Raw genomic sequence first — 18,959 nt, 5'->3', positions numbered from 1 at the left:
CAATTAAGTCCAAAGTCCTTCGCACTGCGCCTGAGACACGTCATCATTTATTAGTACAATCATTTCATCACTGAATTTAAACCGCAAGGCCTTGTCATTTTTTAGTAATTTCCATCTTAACCCACCCAGAAGAATCTCTGCTATACAAACATGACATATCATGTTTTGGAGCTCTCATATTCTTTCGAGTTTTTTTTTAATTTTCTCACCTCTTTGTGTGGAATCCGTCACTAGTACGAAACTATGATCGCAGTCATAGTGTGCTAATCTTCAGGTTCCTGATGACATGATCCTGCATGTAGTTATTTCACAGAGACATTAAGATCATTTGTTTACATAGGTCAAGAGAAGACGGCACAAAAATGCCCAAATTAAGTTACAAGAGTTTCAAACGTACTCTGATCTGTGAAAAGCATTCAACAGCTTCAAACACCTATTTTTGTGATCATTTATACGAACATTTTTTATACAGTAGAGTAATTTTTTTTCAAACTATACTAACATTAACAAAATCTCTAATCATTTCAAATTAAGTTCATTATAAAAGTGTACAAAGTTACCCACAAAGTAGGTATAATTTTGGGGCAAAATTATGATATTGGTCGCAAGGTATAAGAGGTTCGTTTTCATTTCAATCGTCATTATTCGTGTACACGCGCGCAAGGCTTTCATATAAACTGACTGACGTCATCGTGTGCTTTGTGTTGATAGGTCGGTAGTTGTCCCAAGTTGGCCGAGTATTAACAGCTGGTTCTATATCTGCCGCGAGGATGGCTTATTGTGTTCCTCTATGGCTTAGTAGCGTACTATTGCTATATGATCGCAGCGGATGGAAGAGGTGAATGTTTACTTACATATAAATAAAATCACCAAATGTGTTGCCACGCGTAAATTTCGAGAACGCCTCTACCAATTTGCGAAGGTACGAAGTAGGTTTTATGGAGGGAAAAAATGGGAAAATTACAAGGACAACAGATAAAACAATACATTTCTTTTCCTATTACAATTCTCTATTTCTGTGCTAATAAACAAAATTAATTAAAAAATTTGTCAAATAAATAATTTCATAGTTTTTATCGTCATTATTATCACACCAGCAGATGCCCTCTGATAACCATAGACCTCCCCCAGAGATTACCACATTGACAGCTCTTGCGCTGCCTGAATCTTCCAACAGCCTTAACTACGTCGTAGGTCCAACTAGTGGGCAGCCTGCCCACGCTGCGTCTGTCGGTTCGTAGTCACTATTCAAGAACCTTCCAGTCAATATACGATTTGGCCGTCCAACAGCTTCAGATAGTACGAAGCGATCGAGCTAAGAAGTTACGGAATAATAATCAACTCTCCATGTATGACTCGCCCATAAACTACCTTGTAGAGATAACAATCCGCGAGGAGTCAGCCTCGCCGGGCGGCGCGACGACGCGACCGCCGGCCCCGGACGCTTTCGGCGCCCAGCCCCGGCGCCAAGGTGAAGGCCGGCGGCCACTCCACTCGACGGTCCATAAATACTTTTATTGCGATATTTATTGACGTAATAAAAAAAGCGTGCGAAAGATCGATTTCCTGCGTCGCCTTCAAATAACAGCGAACCTATATGAGCACGCAATGTAAACCATTTTTAATAAACACGAATTAATTATTTTTTCGTAACGGAAAATACGTTTCCGTGCTCGTATACCATTTTCCCCAACCGGCGCACTTTCCGCGCCCCGCTGCTACTATGTACACGCGCTTGGATTATAGTGACTCATGGTTGTCACCCTGTGCGGCCACGCCCCTCGACCTATAAGTGAGATATTCATTTTTAACATTGACAAGTGAAACGTTTGTTATTTCAACTGGTCAAAGTGAAAATGACATCCTAATTTATAGGCATACGCGTCACACTATCACTGCTATATACAATGATTCGGTAAAGTTTTGTAATGGTTTCATTTAGATTGATTACAGAATAATTAAGGGAAAATTTTGTATATAGTTATAGAAAATAATTTTTTTTGTAATTTAGTTAGAAAGTAGCGACTTGAGCCTCGGCACCTCTCGAGCTTTGCTACCTTGAGGCAGGTTTTAGGCGTTTTATTTTCATTTGCGTATTATTATTTGTGCCTTCGCCCTTTGTTTTTATATTTTTATCACGGACTTGGAACTTTTTGGAATTTGATTATTGTTTAACATGAAACCTTTACAACATGCAACACAAAGTTTAAGCATAAAGTGGATGCTAATCAAGTTGTGTTATTACTTATGATTTTCATCACATCAGTTATAAAACCTCCATTGCTGTAGTCCACACTGCGACTCTTCTGTAAATTTCCAGTAAGAGCAATCGTAAGCCACTTTGTGTCCAGCTTTTTCTGCAGACCTTAAAAAGCTGATCTGTCCGTTGTTCCCAGCGGGCACCTGTTCTGCGCGCTGTGGCCTGCAGCTGCTACTTCGGCTTGCTCATTCGCTGTGCTAAGCTGGTTACTTTGATTTGCCTCAGGAGCTCGTTTCTGATTCGATCTAAGGATATTCTCATCGTAGCCCGCTCCACGGCTCACTGAGCCATGTGCTCGCGAACGAGGCGTCACGTTTACGTTTTACGATTAAAGTGAATTACTACGGCCTCATTGTTCAAGAGCCTTCATTTTTTTATGCGAACACGTCATTGATAGTAAAATGCCGCGTGCATCGTTCATACATTGCATTTTTATACTACAACTAGCTGTGCCCCGCGACTTTATTCACGTGGAATTTAAGAAAAAAATATCATAGTCTTTTGTTTTAATTGTGTGAACTGAACATGAATTTCACAATTAACACAAGTTCTTATGTCACTTAAAACACGAAACGTCATCATTCGTTCGCTGTCTTCGTTTCAATTTAAATGAGCATGAACTGTCATGGCAATATATGAAAGTCACTGAAATGATAGTAACGTCATCTGTCGAAAATTAGTGACACTAACTTAGGAACCTTCCTCGGCTCATGCACAACAACTTTGTTAAAAATCATCACATGATTACACGCATAGTTTATGATTCTATAAAGGACATACAAGCAAATTTTGAAATTCATTTACACATGTACAGATACTACGAAGTTATGCTAAAATAGAACAAGTTGCGAGTTTATTTCTGTGAAGTACGCGCATCGTAATCTCCGAATCCGCGCTGGCGTAACAACAGACCGTGTTTTCCCGCAGCCTGATTAGTTTCCGCGAACACGGACAAAGTGGGTCATTTTATTGATTAATTAACATTAATTAATTTTCTTATCGAAATTGCTATTCAGGTCCAGGAATACGGTTATTGTTTGATTGGCAACTTATTTATATATTTACGTCACGAGACGCGCGCGTTCTTCTTGAAATGCGCTACGCAGCTTCGAGAGTTGGAAAGAGCTTCATTCCTCTTTTTAGTTCAAAGCCAACACGTGTATATTTAGTACTATTTATGTGTGCCCAACGTTTTACACCTTGGTAATTTTAATTTGATAATTCCTTTGTTTACTTACACAAGTGATAACTTAATATTATAAATATGGGGAATAAAGTAAATAAATATATGTGATAATAAAATTTTATTTCTGTCTGTTTAAACTTTCGTCATTTTTACATTGTATGACGAAAAGTGAAGGAATTTGTAAGATGATGCAACGTATTGCAAACTAAGCTTTTTCTTTTAATATTTTACCGTATTTTGCAGCTGGAAAATAGAATTGGGAGCCCAAATAGCTCAAAAATTATAATAAAGGACTAAACAAAATAGATACATAAAAATTGAATTGTATATAAAAATGTTAAAGGAGGATTTATAGTAAAATGTATGTAAAAATGTGATATTATTAAAAAAAACATGTCGTAGGATGGAAGATGATACATAGAAGGTATGAAAATAAACGTAATTAGAATGAAAGAAAATGTAAAACAAGGAAGACGGACGAAAGAAGAAAAATAAATAAAACTACACTGATAAACTTTGTGAAATTGAAGCACTTAACCCAAACACCACCTATCATAGGTGAACGAGGGATAAATAGGGGACGAAGGCCATAAAAAAAGGTTTTTCTTCCGGCAGACCGCATCAGAACCGCGACAAAAATTACTTTGTACATTGACAAGTTGCTTTATTTGCGATATAAGCGCGTAATTTAAAAGATACAAGAGCACGTGTGTGTCACCCGTTTGCATTCGACTTGTGGTATATACTCTTTATTAAACTGTAAAACATTAAAGTGATCAAGTTATTTACGGCATTCAACTACGCCGTAAAAGTTAGTGCACCGATCTTGCAACTTTTTAACAATAATAATCAACAGTCTTATGAAAATGATTGTTATGATTCTAATCAAAATTTTGTCCCTTTTTGACTTTTTATTGCACAGACGCCCTGAATGTTTTTTGCGAGTTTATTTTGCACGTATAATCACATATTTTGGCAGATAAAAAAAAACAGGGAAAAAACTGTTGTTAAAATAAACTGTGTTTAAATCTATATCTTCACATTATTTTCTCTGCATGTGTCCGAAGAGTCTAATTTAAACAAAACTAGAATATTATCATTCTCTTTAACTTAATTTGCGAGGAGCGCATAGCAAACTGAGTTTTAATCGGTGATTCTTAATGTTAACGATGTCATCACCAGAGACACATGAACAGTACAAATAAAGATTTTTCTGTCACAAAAAAATGTGTATACTACGTACGTACGTATAAAGGGTGTTAGGCGGAAGAAGTTTCATTAAAATTAAAATAAAAAATCAACAATTTTATCTATTCAAATCGATCATGTCTCTAAAAGCCAAGTTCGTGTTGCGACTAATTCAAATCTGATATTTTGAAATTATTTTCCATATCGAATGTTATCTCATGTTCCAAGACACCTGCTACAGGGAGGCTCCCGGGCTGGATCACCGCGATCGATTATGCGACGCGAAATAAAACCATAAGGAATGAACCGGGTGCTATAATTAGCTGTCCGTCGTGCGTCGCGTCCGCTGCGGCGACGCAGTGATTTACCCTCAGTGATATATATTTGATATCCTCTCGGCTTCACGATTCGTTTGTCCAGTTCCAAAGGTAACATCTAAATCAGTGATTCCCAAAGTGGTCTATATCCACCTAGGGGTCTATGACAACCTGCAAGGGGTCTACGTCAGAGAAAAAAAATTTGGGGGTCCATGAAATAAAAATGGGAGTCCACGATAGTGAATCTCAACACATACACTGGTAGTACCTATTTACTTACTCATACTGTCTTATAATATCAAAACATTTACATTATTTATAAAAGTGCCTATGAAGTATATATTTTATTTTATTTATAGTTTATTTTATGTTTATTTAATGTAACGAATATTTTGCATAACAGATACAAAATTTTATTTTGAGTAGTTTTAATTTAAATTAAATTAATAAATGTATAAATTAACATGTCTTTTTACTTTAAGTTTTTAACACTAAACTTCACTACAGTTAGAAATTTACAGGAAATCAATATCAGGTCAATAGGGGGTCTACCCAACACGGAAAAACAGGGCAAGGGGTCTACGACACAAAAAAGTTTGGGGAACTCTGATCTTCTCCGCAAAGAGCGGCGCCTATAAACACAGCCCGAGATAACGAGCTCTCTAATTGATCCACGTGAGATGAATCAATGATTGTAGTCAAATGTTGCCGTGCGTGCAATGAGTGCTCCGTGCAGTCACTGCTGAGGTACCATATCTACTGACCATGGAGGCAGTAGGCAAGCCAGATGTGCAGTCGTTTGCGTATAGGTGTATAAAGAAATAATTTCATCTATGTATTGATTCATCACAATATCTTTAAAACTACTAAATTTAGAATGAAAATATTTATTTTACTAAGTACTGGCTAGCTAAGAAAAGATTTTAGATTTTAGGGCTTGACGGAGCCTTCATTAAGACAAACCGCTACAACACAATTTGTAAAATGGGAAAGTAAGTGAATATAATGGATATTTTTAAATTACAACTCATTTAGGTATAAAACTTGGTCAGAATATTTTTTCGCATGGTAAGAATAACAGGAAATTGATTTTATATTACACCCGTAGAATACAAGCCGAGCAACGCGTGTCGTGCTGGAGACAGATATTTTATTTACATGGAAGAATAACAGCTGTGGTTCTATATATAGCGATGGTCTAGTTAGCGTGCAGTCAATAACGAGTCTTCGTTTATAACATTAGCTTACAAGTAATTAAATTGGGAGTCACAAACAAAATGTTTTGTTACAATTTTTGACGCCTGCAATCAGAAATTCTTAATATTCCATCGCCTATTTGTGAACTTTTCTTAAAAATTCACAGCTGTTTTTTCTTTGGAACGGCTGTTATTGCTGTCGAAATGGCATTTGCAAATTTCGCGGGTTTGAGGTGGCAGGAAGCAGAAGGCGCCTGGTCTAAGACCTCTTATAAAGTAACGAAAATGTATGGCTCCTGGGGGAGCATCAGTTATGGCTGCTAGATACTACTATTATACCGATTAAGGAGGCCGCCTAGCTCTCAGATCGCTTTGGCGGACTCTGCAGGGAGGAACTAGGTCCAGGGCCCTTCACGACAGGAATCCACAGTTCGCTGAAAAAACGTCGGTAAAAAAACTAATCAGTGTCATTCTATTTAAAGACACGAGTGAAGTTATTGTTCGTGCGCACGATACCACTGTTTTATCTATACCTGTTAATGTATTAGGTACAAATAAACGTGGATTAGATCGAATAACATTATAAATGTAAACAAATAAATATTTTACCAATCCGAGAGACATAATTTCTTTGTATTTTATATAACGTAAATAAAATAGAGAAATTATTAATCTGCATATTAGTGCGGAATTATCGTTATCGCCAATATTCTCCAGACAAAAAAAGAAGAAATTATACATTTTCAAAACCATAATCGATAAATTTGTACAGAATATAATTATTTAAGGTTAGAAATAGCAGCTGCTCATGAGGTTTTAGTTGTGAGTTGTTATCGTTTTGTTATCACAAACAACCTTTCCTTGTATTATATCCCTTACTATTGGCGCGAAACAAAAGCGACACCCCGTCCGTACCCTAACGGGACTGGACCTGCCTGCGCCGGCGACAGTTTGAAGCTCAAGTGAAGTTCAAAGCTCTTCGTTCACCAGTCATTATTGCCAGCGCCTCAACGTCGAGTCAGTACAAAAGTTTGTTTAGCCAGTGAAGTTATACCTAGCTCTTACGAGGATATAAGAAGTTATGCCTTAAAACTTTGTGAGTACTAGTGTTTTCATGGTTGGAAATTTAAAAAGTAAAGATTATTTGGTTTAATAACCAATAGATACTGTTTGCATGTAAAGCTTTACCTGGAGGTAAAAAAGGTAAACGGCTAATTGCAATTTATCGACATTTCTTTACGTGATAGACCTTAAGTTGAAAATAATAGTAATATTTAAATAAATAAATATCAAGCAGATGTCTTATACTACCAGGTTCTGGAATATTCCAATTTTTCTTTTACCGTTTGTGATGAAATGTAACTCCAAAAAATGTGTGCGTATAAAAAATCTAACTCACGAACTCAAGAAGTTCAACCCTTGCGCTGCCATTGCTCCGCTAGCAATAATGCAAACCATTAACCTATCGATATTTCGCAGAATGAAACGCAACACGCATTTAAATTCGTCGCTACGCAAATGTTATGTCATTTATAAAATGAATAATGGCCGATGACAGCGGCACAAACAAGGCGGGCGCGCACGCGCGTGCGCATCTCTGAGCAGTTGGCAGGTACAGCTCGCGCCAAACTTGTGCGCCGCACTATGAGTTGTATTGCATCGAAGTACAGTCAGAACGGCAATGTTTATATCATTACAATATTTAAGCCAAATACGAACTATTAACTTTGGTTATGCTCTGTGACCGACGAAGATGTTAGAAGTTAAAAGATGGAGCTTTTTTTTATTTGTGAAGCGCTCTTTTGGGCGTTACCTCGCGGAAGTCCATCCTAAGTAAGAAAAGGACCAATATTTAGCCAGTTCCGCACATGCAGTGGTAGTCGTGCAATGAAATGCACCGCCCGCCAGCCCGCTGATAGATGCGTATGCGGCAAACAATGCAGCAAAGAATGCAAAAAACACAGACTCTGTGTTTGACACTAATCGGTGTAACATAACTCCTGAAGATGCCCCGCGGAGGGGTGAAACATGTGTTGAGTAATTTGGCGGTGGCGCCTGTGTGATTCGCATTGTTAGGTGCGCTGTATGTTCGGCGCGAACTGTACCGTCGCGAAAGCTAGCGGTGCAGCTTATCTACGCGTCACGCGGTGCCGGCGCGCGGACGGGCCGCGCTGCATTTGGAGGCGGGAGCTCCGTGCGACTGGTGCATACTAAGCGCGCACACTCTGAGCTTTATTCTCTGTCACATATACCTTCTTAAACACGAAATTTATATATAAATATATTTATATAAAGATCGATTCAGTAGTTTTAAGTAGCATTATCCTAACAGCCACTGAATTTCAAATTTTGTTCAGCGAAGTCTTCATCAAAATAAGTTTCATGAAGGTTTATCTAAAAGCGTCCACAAGTCTAGTAACTGTTTCGTGGACAATGCTTGTAACTTTTAACTGAAAACACACCACAAGAGCCTATTTTTGAAGGATTTCAAACAAAATATAACATACTTACATTTTCTAGTGAAGAGAAGCATTTAATTGAATTTTCTTAACCAGTTGTATATGTCCTATTCGCCATATATATTTTTTCTTAAAAATATGTCTATAAAATGCTGCGTGGTTGAATGCTAACAGTAAGCAGTGATTTGTATATTAAATCTTTTTCAAATGTTGCTTCGATCTGTTCAGAACTATTTGTCGATTGTCAGTAAATAGCTTTATAGCCTGGGTTTATAGCTGTCAACAAAATATTAAAAAAATGAGCCGCGACGAAAGATTTTTATCCTTTAAAATCAATTTCATGTTATGAGAGTATTGCGTAATAACAGAAATGATTAATTCTAAGTTATGCAATACAATAATAATTATAACTAATATGTCGCAGTGTGATCAGATAATATTCACAGAGAATTTAAATAACCTCCTTCGCAGGCCACGCGATATATCAAACAAATTGACAGGTGTCAGGTCGCGCCGCGGCCATCGGCAAGAGCACTAAATGACTTGGCATCGCTGCCCGAGCTGCGGCGCGACGATGGCGAGCGACCGGCTCCACTTAGATCTTTGCCTTTAACTTAGAACACTTAAAGAAAGTCAAATTAAATCACTACAGCGGTATAAAGTTATTTTCGATATACTTAATTACGTGACTTAAGTTATTTGATGTTTCCTTCGACAGATATCTTCGATGACAATCCTCACAGATGCACCTTCGAAGAGCTGAACTAATGCATCACCAGTAACAGGTTCCACACCCGCGCTTGCCAGAGGTAGCAGCTTGCGGCCGGTTTGTGCAGGTATGTCCGAAGTCTACTATTTCCATATAATTAAGATAAAAACTATCAGCCACGAGTGACCCCTCGTAGAGTTCGTTGCAAGTAGTCACTACAAAGCACGTCCGCAGAAGTGATTTAACACGTTCACTGCGGCTTGAGGCCGATTCAGCCTCATCTCTCGTGTTATCTCTCTAGTGCGGCGGCTGTTTACACTCAACCGTATGAGGTTAAACAAATATAGCTTTTTTTATGTCTGCGAATAATTGACTCAATATTGTAAAAAAATGATTGAAACATGAGGCAGAAAAGGCCTCAACCGCACTACTAGGAAGTTTAGCTTGAGGCTGATTCGAGCTCAGCCGCACCAGCTGAAAGTTCTTCAAAATTGGGCCCGCAGTGAACGTGTTAAGAGGTCGCTGGCCCCTTATACCAGTGTAATATGTAGTAGTGTGTGGCGACCCGAGCCTCGGCACCTCCGACTGCTTGCGAACTTCGTAACCATAAAAAACCCGTGCGATACCATAGTGGTAGTGCTACGCAGGACTGTGAAGAATCTTTTTTGTGTTATATATATTGTATATATATTACATTATAAAGTGTATATATACTTAATAGTAATTCTACTAATTTGTAAATTAAAAATGACTACTTGTTTTTTATGGTTAAAGTGACCACAAGAAAACTTGTCTGTTTTTGTGTAGACTCTACTTCTATAAGATGCTTATGGAACGGTAGTTTTATTTTAAGCTTAAAAAATGCCACTGAAGGAAGCCAATCTATTTCTTGTTTTGTTGAATTGGGTTCTTCAGAAATTATTTACGTGACATCAGCAGTTAATATAAACTACCCAAACAATTTAACATACATTTAAACAGAGGGATTCATCTAGGATGACACTTCCCAGGTGTGTGCGAGAATAGAGAAAGAGATACTCTACTAAATGACCGTTAAATAGAAAAGAATAAGGATCGCGGTTATTTGTCCGAAGGGATAAAACATTGTTCTCTAAGGTCTGTTCCTGTGTACTGAACTATTGTGGTTTTAAATAACGCGACTTAAAATTGTCAAGTTTACGCACTATACAGGGTGTTATAATAGGAATTTTAGTTTCGGCATTTGCTAGAAAATTCAGCGTGTAATGCGTACGGTAGACTTGAAGTAGGGCATAATATCAAAAGCTAGTGTGCTTGTAGAAGTTTATAAGGAAAGTCAGACCAAAGAAGTCTGGTCATACTTACTTGAACACTTTGGGATCGTTATTTTGCTTTTATCGTGCCATCGCAGGTCTTGTTTATAAACTCCGGGGACATTGATTGGTTGCGCAGTTCTGTCCCTGTCTGTCACTCTCGATGATCCAGGCGTCGCGACAACAATTATATAGGTAGCTTACAAAGCTACTCGCGGCCTATCAACGACAAGGTCAAGTCGCCGAGGACGGTTAAGAACGAGTAGATGGAGACAATCCCTGATCGTCCCGTACACAAGCGTTGCTGGAGTTGATTCCCATATTTATTCTTCAAGTGCCAATGTTATCTGAAGTGGTATCAATCTTAGCCAGGTAGAAGCTACCGAACGAGCCGAAGTTCATTCCTCGCGGGCGTCTTGGAATTGAAATGTGAACGCGTACAGAGCGACAGCCCGATCTGAAGTTCCCGAGCGTGGACCACGGCTTGAACTTGAGCTATGTTGTTGTATTGCATGTTTTGGGCAGACTTTCTTAAATAAACAATTGGAGATATCAACCGTTTGTGATTTGTAGCTTTTGTGATTGATTTTGAAGTAAAAAATCTTCCGCATTACCTCCCATGTGTTTGTATAATATTAAGATGTAAGTCTTGTTATTAGATGCGGTGAAGAAATCTGGAATAACGTTATTGGCACACATAACAACACAAGGGTTCGACATCACATCGAACCATCAATCGCCTCAGGTTTTTGAAAGCTCACTTCAGCTGGTCAATGAGAAAACGTTTTTTTAATTTAATTGGCTAACATAAGCTTATAACGCTCATTTACGGCAATAAATTACTATTTTTTAACCTGTATATAATCCAGGTCACGCTGTAGGTCGTTTTAAAAAATCTGGGTGATGAGAATTCCGAAAAGCAAAAGTGATTTCCTAAATAACATCGAGTTTTGTCTAAGTGATACCGAGGCATTTATTTTTAGAATAATCTGTATAGGCGTATTCTGTGAGGAAGCAATCTGTGTTTCCGGGCAAAACCGCAATAATTTTATAAACATATACACATTATTGATATACCTTACCCGCTAAACAAATTCAAGGGAATCCCTTGTTTACTCTGCCGGACGCACCGTTTTCCTTCTAAGTGTTATATATTAGCAACAAAACAACTGAAATTGTCAATCGTCCCCGCAGCGGACGCGATGCAGCACTAGCGCCGCGCCAGCTCCCCGCCAGCTCCCGCCAGCTCCGGGAGCGGACCATGTGCTGGGAGGCGGACACGCCATGGCTCCTCACGCGGAGGACTGTGAAGAGGTACCGGCAGGTTTATTCGATATCGTTTAGACTAGCTCTTTACCGTTTAAGGCAATTACTTAACCTGCAAGACGGAGCCGCCGTGCCAAGTGGCTGCTCTTGATTCGCAGGAATCATCATCAAGTCAGCCGGTAGACGCCCACTGGGCACACATAGGCCTCCCTCTTGACCCCTCGGTGGCCCTGCCCAGCGCTGCCCACGTCCAGCGAGCTTGGCCACGTCGCCGGTCCACTTACCGGAGGGTCTTCCTGCGCTGCATCTACTGGCACGGGGTTGCCAGTCGAGAACTTTCGACCTCAACGGCCGTCTGTTATACGAGTGTTGTGCACAGCACCTCATCACTCTAGTAATTCTTCGAACTTTTCCGGCGACCTTTGTTCTTCTGCCAATTTCCATATTCTAATTCTATACTCGCAGCTTGTATTTGCGTTTCCCTCTCAGTTAAAGAAAGAAAAGTGTCCTCCTTGTAAGGCCCATCGTAAACGACTACGTCTTAGATTCATGTCATTGCAGTTTATAGAAATGGTAATCACTCGTGGATCAGCACATTTCATATCGAAAACAGTGTCTCATTTCATAAAAAAGTGTATTTACGTTAATAACCAAAATTAAGTGCTAAAACAAAAGTTAAAACAATGAGTACAAAGCTGAATAAAGTCTAATAAAAATAGTAAAAAAATACTACCGAGTAAAGGCGTTATTATGTGATTGTACATCTCGAAAATGAGTTGTTCTAACAACTGCACTGTTATCGTTTTGTGAAAATGATCACAAAATAACAATATTTGTTGTGGACTTTCCTCTGATTCCATTCCGCATTTGGAACATTCGTAGCTTTATTTTGCGTCCGGTTTGTCATTACAAAGGTAAATTTTTTTTACGACTTTTACGTTCCTCTTTTTTGAGTTATCAAGCATTGTTCCCTTGATGTGTTCAAATGATCGCTGTCAACTATGCCACGTGGAAATTTATTCAATAAGATTTTCCATAATATTTTGTTCTTATCTTTCAAGTCTCACTCTGCTCTCGATATTACAAAATTAAGCCATATTGTGGATGGACTTTTCACATTTGTGTCATCCTGCGGTCCTCTCCCAACGCTTTTCGTCATCATCGTCCATCTTTTGTCAATTGGATGACGTTTAATCACTTTTTGTTTTTTATTCAGCCCTCGTACTCACTAATTGATAAATTTTTCCTAGGTGGAGCGGCTGAATGGAGAAGAATTTGAAGAGGTGCCCGTCCATCAGGGCCGACGGATCCAACCGGAAGAGCCGCCGCCCGCGCAGGCCTGGACAGAGAATGAGGAACAGGAGCGATGTGGCGTCGATCCGGACAGCCGGACCAACAGCCCCGGGGAGAACCGAAGGCTGCTCGGCCGCTCTAAGATCCCACCTGTGAAGCCCAAGTCGCGCTTGCAGGCTGGCCTCACGCTCGGCGTTTGGGGAGTTCAGAGGGACAACAGCAAGAGGAAAACGTTCAAATGCCAACTCCCCAGCGCCGCGCTCCGAAAGAAGACGAAGTTTCAAAAGAGGAAAGAGAAGCTGTTTGCAGTGTTGAAGCCGCCTTATTTCATCCTCTCCATGATTCTAATTATAGTAAGTTCAGGTATCTACCGTCTGTTTTCTTATTCTCAAAGAAATTGATCTGAATTGAAATCTGCTTCAGAAAAAAATTCTACTACCGAAATGAAACCGGCCGCATGTTTTCTTGTCGTGAAATTTATTATTGTCTACTTTTCATTTTGAGATCGTGTATGACTTTTGAGTTAATCTTACTCCAGTCAATTACCTTAGATTTAAGCAAACATAAATCATACAACGAAACAAATTCTTAAAGGATTATAGAATTTAAAAATTATTAAATATATTTGAAAAATCAAGGCTTGAACATAAAAGCAATATTGATCAATAAAGCATATTATTGCTTTAAATATTATAAAGGAGATAAACATGCCCGGCATCAGTATCATTCTGTTTCTGCTTTTCACGTGACAATTAATGTAAAATGAAATTAATGTAAAATTGGAGTCAAAAGAGGAACCATCGAGTTCTCGCCAAACGCATAGTAGTGTATGGAGAAAATTGGGATCGATAATACATTGAATAAAAATATGCCGAAATGTATCAATGTCTTGACTTTTCCAAAGCGCTTAACAAAGCCCATTGGAAACAATACATTCAATCGTTTGAGTTTATATGTATATCTGTTGCTGTTTCATAGGTAACTGTATTCTAAATTATTGTAAATTCAAGAAATGTCGCACTGCACGGTCTGGTCTGGCCTCCGCTAAAGATTCCCATGAAGAGCTGTCTCCCATTGCCCGCATCCACCGCCACGCCTTGGAACCTAACTATGTCGACAGTCTACATAATGGGAGGCCTCCACGCGCCGCGTCCACCGGCTCGCGGTGGCTCGTGGTGGCTAGTCGAGAACCTTTCGTTCCCTCTCCCTGTTTTGTATGAATATTTAGTGTAATGATAAACTCCGGTATCAGATCTGCGTGCACGCGTGGAGCTCGGAGGCGGTGCGCGCTCAGCTGGAGTGGGCGCCGGGCGAGTGGTGGCGCACGCCCTGGCGGCTGCTGTCGTACGGCTGCGTGCACGCCGGCAGCGCTCACCTGGCGCTCAACGCGATCGTTGCGCTCGCGGTAAGCACTTTCTATATACCTCAAAGAATCGAAACACAGTTTACTTGACCATGGATTAGTCGATGCTTATGTCCGTACACCGACGTGCGTATGCACATGCTAATATTCGTGACATTTGCGGTCACGAATGTATATGTTAAAAGAACATGGGACCGTATATGTGAGCTTTTAAATTCTTAAGAGAAACAATTATCATTGGCGGTGTTGTCTATATCGAAGAGGGTGTAGAATCTAGGTGCAGAATATCACGCGAAATTCACAAGACTAACTATAGTGATTCTTAGTCTTACTATCATTCATATATAGTATGTATGTGTACTGGTGGGCCAAACAGTTCACTTTGTTCATTTAATTCGAATTTCATTTATTATGGATTTATTAGCATTGTCCGTAGCAGCTGTGAGGTTATATTTTTTACCAGTTTTCATAATCTAAGTTAACTGGCAGGAATTCAGAATTGAATTACAAAAATTTCGACATCCACTGTGTGAAAATCTGTCTATCCCGACAGAATGGCAAAAACCCCTTTGTGAAATGACGCGTTACTCGAGAAATAAACATCTGTGAAGCGGCCATTACTATTTCAATGCTATTATTGTCTGTAAGAAATTGCCTTGAGTGATAAGAACGCGTTTTATTAGTTATTTTGCATTAATGTATTTCTTTTCATTTAAGTATTTCAAGGAAAAAATAGCATAAATAAAAATAAAAAAGTTAGGAATGACCGTATCTAACTTCTGACGGTATCGGCAGGTGGGCTGGCGGCTGGAGCTGGAGCAGGGCTGGCGGCGCGTGGCGGCCGTGTGGGTGGGCGGCGTGGCGGCGGGCGCGCTGGGCGCGGGCGCGCTGCAGCCTCGCGTGCGCGTGGTGGGCGCCTCCGCCGCCGTCTACGCGCTGCTCACCGCACATCTACCTAACGTCTGCCTCAGGTAACCACCATTACAGCCTTTACTCTGAGTTTCTTATTATTTGGTTTAGATATCCCCCTCCATATAAGAATAGTACCGCGAGGTCCCTCACACAGCGCAACAGTGGGCAGAATCCCACATATACCCGTCCTCCTCCCAAAGTTATCATTTCTTGAATATTAGGACGATTTCTACCGAAACCAAAAAAGGTAATCTCCATTGTAGTTTTTCTTTTTTGGAACATATTATGTAGCCGTGCACAATAGGAAGGCATCCCTAGTCAGGAATTTCATCGCTAACTGAAAGCGAAATTGGGGAAACAAACAACACGATGCGGTCTCGTGTTGCTATGACACAGCGAAGGTACCGAGGTCTAGCTTGAGAAGCAACGGCACGTCCCGTAGGAGATCTTCAAGTTAAGAAAACAGAAAACCTTGTCTTCCTCTCTCTTTTCATGTATTTAATCGGAAAAAGTTAGAGGCGCAAAGTAACAAAAGCGGTCGTTTCAGGTTCGGCCATATCCCGTTGTGGTGGTTCCGGCCACTGAGTGTGGTGGTGTTGGCCGCTTCAGAGGCGAGCTGGGCGCTACTACGTGAGCCGCCCACGCCGGCCACGCGCCAGCACTACGGACACGTGGCGTGGGCGGCACACGTGATGGGCGCGGCTGTCGGCGTCCCGCTGGGTTTGCTCGTGTTCGAAGGTACGCTCATTAATTAATTCTCAAACTATGTGTGATATAATGAAGCTAAAATTATTGTGTACTTAAATGAAAAGTGCGCCAAATCGTGTACTGAAAGTAAATTTTAATAGAATTTTAAAACTTGTATTAAAGTCTCTTTGGTCGTACAATTTGCATTTGACTGGTTTTTTGATGAGAGTAAAAAAGTTGAATTTTAAAAAAGGAACGAGTTGGTAAAACTTTGTTTAAGCTATTTTACATTTCTTCTCCTTTCTGTCAAAACGATCGAGTTTTATGAAGAAATTAGATGTATTTAAATTTTTACTTTCGCTTTGCTTAGTATTTCTTGACACTACCTGTCAGGTGAATGTCAACGAAGTACTATCAAAACTACTTGTCCTAAATTTTTAACAACAACGGCGTCATGTCCGTACATACAAGATGTCAAAAAGTAATTAAACAAAATAACACCTATGTACTGTAGTTAAATTTAAATAAACTTAAAATTAATAAAGTGATTGGTTTGTAATGTAACTAAGTCAGTGAATATCATCTTATTTATGAGAGCTCCTTAAGATGCCGATTGATGTATGTAACAGTTGTTTGGTTTTATTGCAGGTGAGAACTCTAAGAAGCGCTGCATAGTGGTGGCGCGGGTGGTGTCGGCGCTGGCGCTGGTGGCGGGCGCGGCCGCCTCCGCCGCGCACCACGCGCTGCTGCACTACAACGACTACTTCACTTGAACCGCCTGCGGGAGTCAATCAGCTGGAAAAACGAAATAATTGAAGCACCGAAATCACAAAGTTATCGAAAGGCTTCGAGTACAATAAGACTGAATTGGTGCAAAGTCTAATTGGCTTTCTCCGTCCGAAGTTGAATAAGAATTAGTACAGACGATGGTCTGAACTCGAGATTTTGGTGCGAGTCGTCGTAGCGCTGGTATTCATAAAGAAAATTTTAATGCCAGGATAACCAATGCTTTGTGAAATATCAAAGAAATGCCCTGACATTATTGAACTTGGCACAGTTTTGGCTTTACAGACTGAAGGCAAAGTTAAACCTATGAGCTTGAAGGTACCTTAACTTATATAAGTAACTAATTAGCCTATTAGGGCTACAATTGAGATCCAACATAAGGCTGGACTCCCCTACCTCAAGACATTATGACCTCGAGGGATGTCTAATCACCTAAAATCTAGAACTGCCTTCTTTACTCTGTCGTATTATCAGAAATATCCCCGGGTTCCTTGTTGACTTGTAATTTTTCGTTGAAATTGTAACAGCCCCGCAAGGCTGTCGGGGTCGACTCAAGAAACAAGAGGCTGTAGAGGGAAAGACAGAGACGAAGGTGACTCATCAAAATTGCATAGTACAAAAGAACGAGAGAATAACTTTGTATATAATTGTATTGTTTGTCTTCCTTAATTTAAAATTAATTTAAAGTACATTAAAATTAAAGTCTAGTCGATGTCGATCAAATAGGACACGAGAAAAGCTGACCGAGGTACGCTACTGTAACTTTGATATAAGTAAAATTGTTGATGGAAATTTGTGAACCATTTGTTACGTATTTAATAATTTGTTACTGTTCATGTTTTGTACATAGTAGGATGCATTGAACTTCATAAGAGAGAACAAACAACGACTTTTTTCATAAGAAATGCATGTGCCCGGAAAACTAGTCACCGCCTGAGGTGTGAGGCGGGGATGCGATATACATGACGCACACGATATACTCAAGAACAGACGGCTTTACTTTTTGGCTTTGCTTTACGGCCTCAGGAGGTGACTAGCACCTGCGCGTTCAAGATATATATTGTCGTTTTGTATCGAAACGTTTACTAGACTTACATGTACATATAACTTAGCTAAGCATTACTTATTGTTAATTGTTAAGTTAATTTTTAAAACTTAATGTTTATTAGTTTGTTTTATAATACTAGTCGCAGCGATATTCCGCTAGCTGTTGGTAATATTTGATGAACGGGGTTGAATATTCGGACGTATGTTTATTTAATGTTTATATATTGGCTAGTTACAAAAAGTAATTTTGTATCAAAAATCGCTACGGTGCAAAGACGACAAACTACACTTGCTTGTTTGCATGAGGCTCCGTAAATAATTGCTTTTAATTCTTGTATAAATTACTCATTAACACAATTGTCTGCAGTGTCGGTGAGGTAGGGCCACCGACTTTACCTCAGGTTACGGATTGATTTGATCACATTAATGCTTTAAAAGGAATGTCTCAAATAAGATGCGGCTTCATAAAAACCCCCAAGTGCGACAGCGAGGCCCTCGTAATTGCTCCTGTATCATGAGTAGATAATCTGTGACGGAGTCTATTTACTAACAAAGTACTGTTTTGTTAGATTTTGGGAACGTTTAGTTATAAAGGTATTAGCCAAATAATCTTGTAACAAAAATGGACATCTGAATATATCTGACCTCGGTCGATGAGAGAGACTTTTGTCGGCGGCGTCGTGTGCAACGGTGCACTGGCGTATAAAGAATAGTTGTTTTTAGTAAAAATATATATTAAGAACACGCCAAAGAGGTTTAAATCTAGTCGATTTTAGTAATTTTGGTAAAAATTCGTGTAATTGTATAAAAACATATCGGGCAAAGAATGTTTAGTTTGTAACTAACCGCATGTGTTCTTCGGCTGCCTTATATATCTCCTTACGACAGCTTTCACGTGTACATATTAAGTAAAGCGAAAATGTACAAATTCATTTCTGTACTTTTATTTATTGTAACTGAAATTGTAATTATCTGTAAAAATAGGTTCATAGCATATT

The 18,959-nt window shown here is 39.5% G+C and overlaps 1 protein-coding gene across 1 annotated transcript; it reads left to right on the top strand.

Moving 5' to 3' along the window:
- The first annotated feature begins 9,330 nt into the window (after positions 1-9,330).
- LOC137930512 (protein rhomboid-like) lies at positions 9,331-17,937 on the top strand. The gene is made up of 7 exons (XM_068773788.1): positions 9,331-9,442; positions 11,802-11,921; positions 13,124-13,519; positions 14,419-14,571; positions 15,325-15,500; positions 15,989-16,179; positions 16,777-17,937. The coding sequence occupies exons 2-7, from the start codon at positions 11,892-11,894 to the stop codon at positions 16,899-16,901; spliced, it is 1,071 nt and encodes a 356-aa protein (XP_068629889.1). The 5' UTR covers positions 9,331-9,442; positions 11,802-11,891; the 3' UTR covers positions 16,902-17,937.
- The last annotated feature ends 1,022 nt before the right edge of the window (positions 17,938-18,959 follow it).

Source organism: Battus philenor, unplaced genomic scaffold, assembly GCF_028537555.1.
Source record: "Battus philenor isolate CCGP_79_NKW_IND1 unplaced genomic scaffold, ilBatPhil1.0.hap1 SCAF_6, whole genome shotgun sequence".
NCBI lineage: Eukaryota > Metazoa > Arthropoda > Insecta > Lepidoptera > Papilionidae > Battus > Battus philenor.
The sequence above is the reverse complement of the archived record's forward strand: the minus strand, read 5'-3'. Positions and strand labels throughout refer to the sequence as shown.

Bases quoted from the DNA above. Each gene is read 5' to 3' on its own strand.
- LOC137930512 (XM_068773788.1), top strand. From the start codon at position 11,892: ATGGCTCCTCACGCGGAGGACTGTGAAGAG. The intron at 14,572-15,324 runs GTAAGCACTTTC...CGGTATCGGCAG, and splicing joins ACGCGATCGTTGCGCTCGCG to GTGGGCTGGCGGCTGGAGCT. The intron at 16,180-16,776 runs GTACGCTCATTA...GTTTTATTGCAG, and splicing joins GGGTTTGCTCGTGTTCGAAG to GTGAGAACTCTAAGAAGCGC.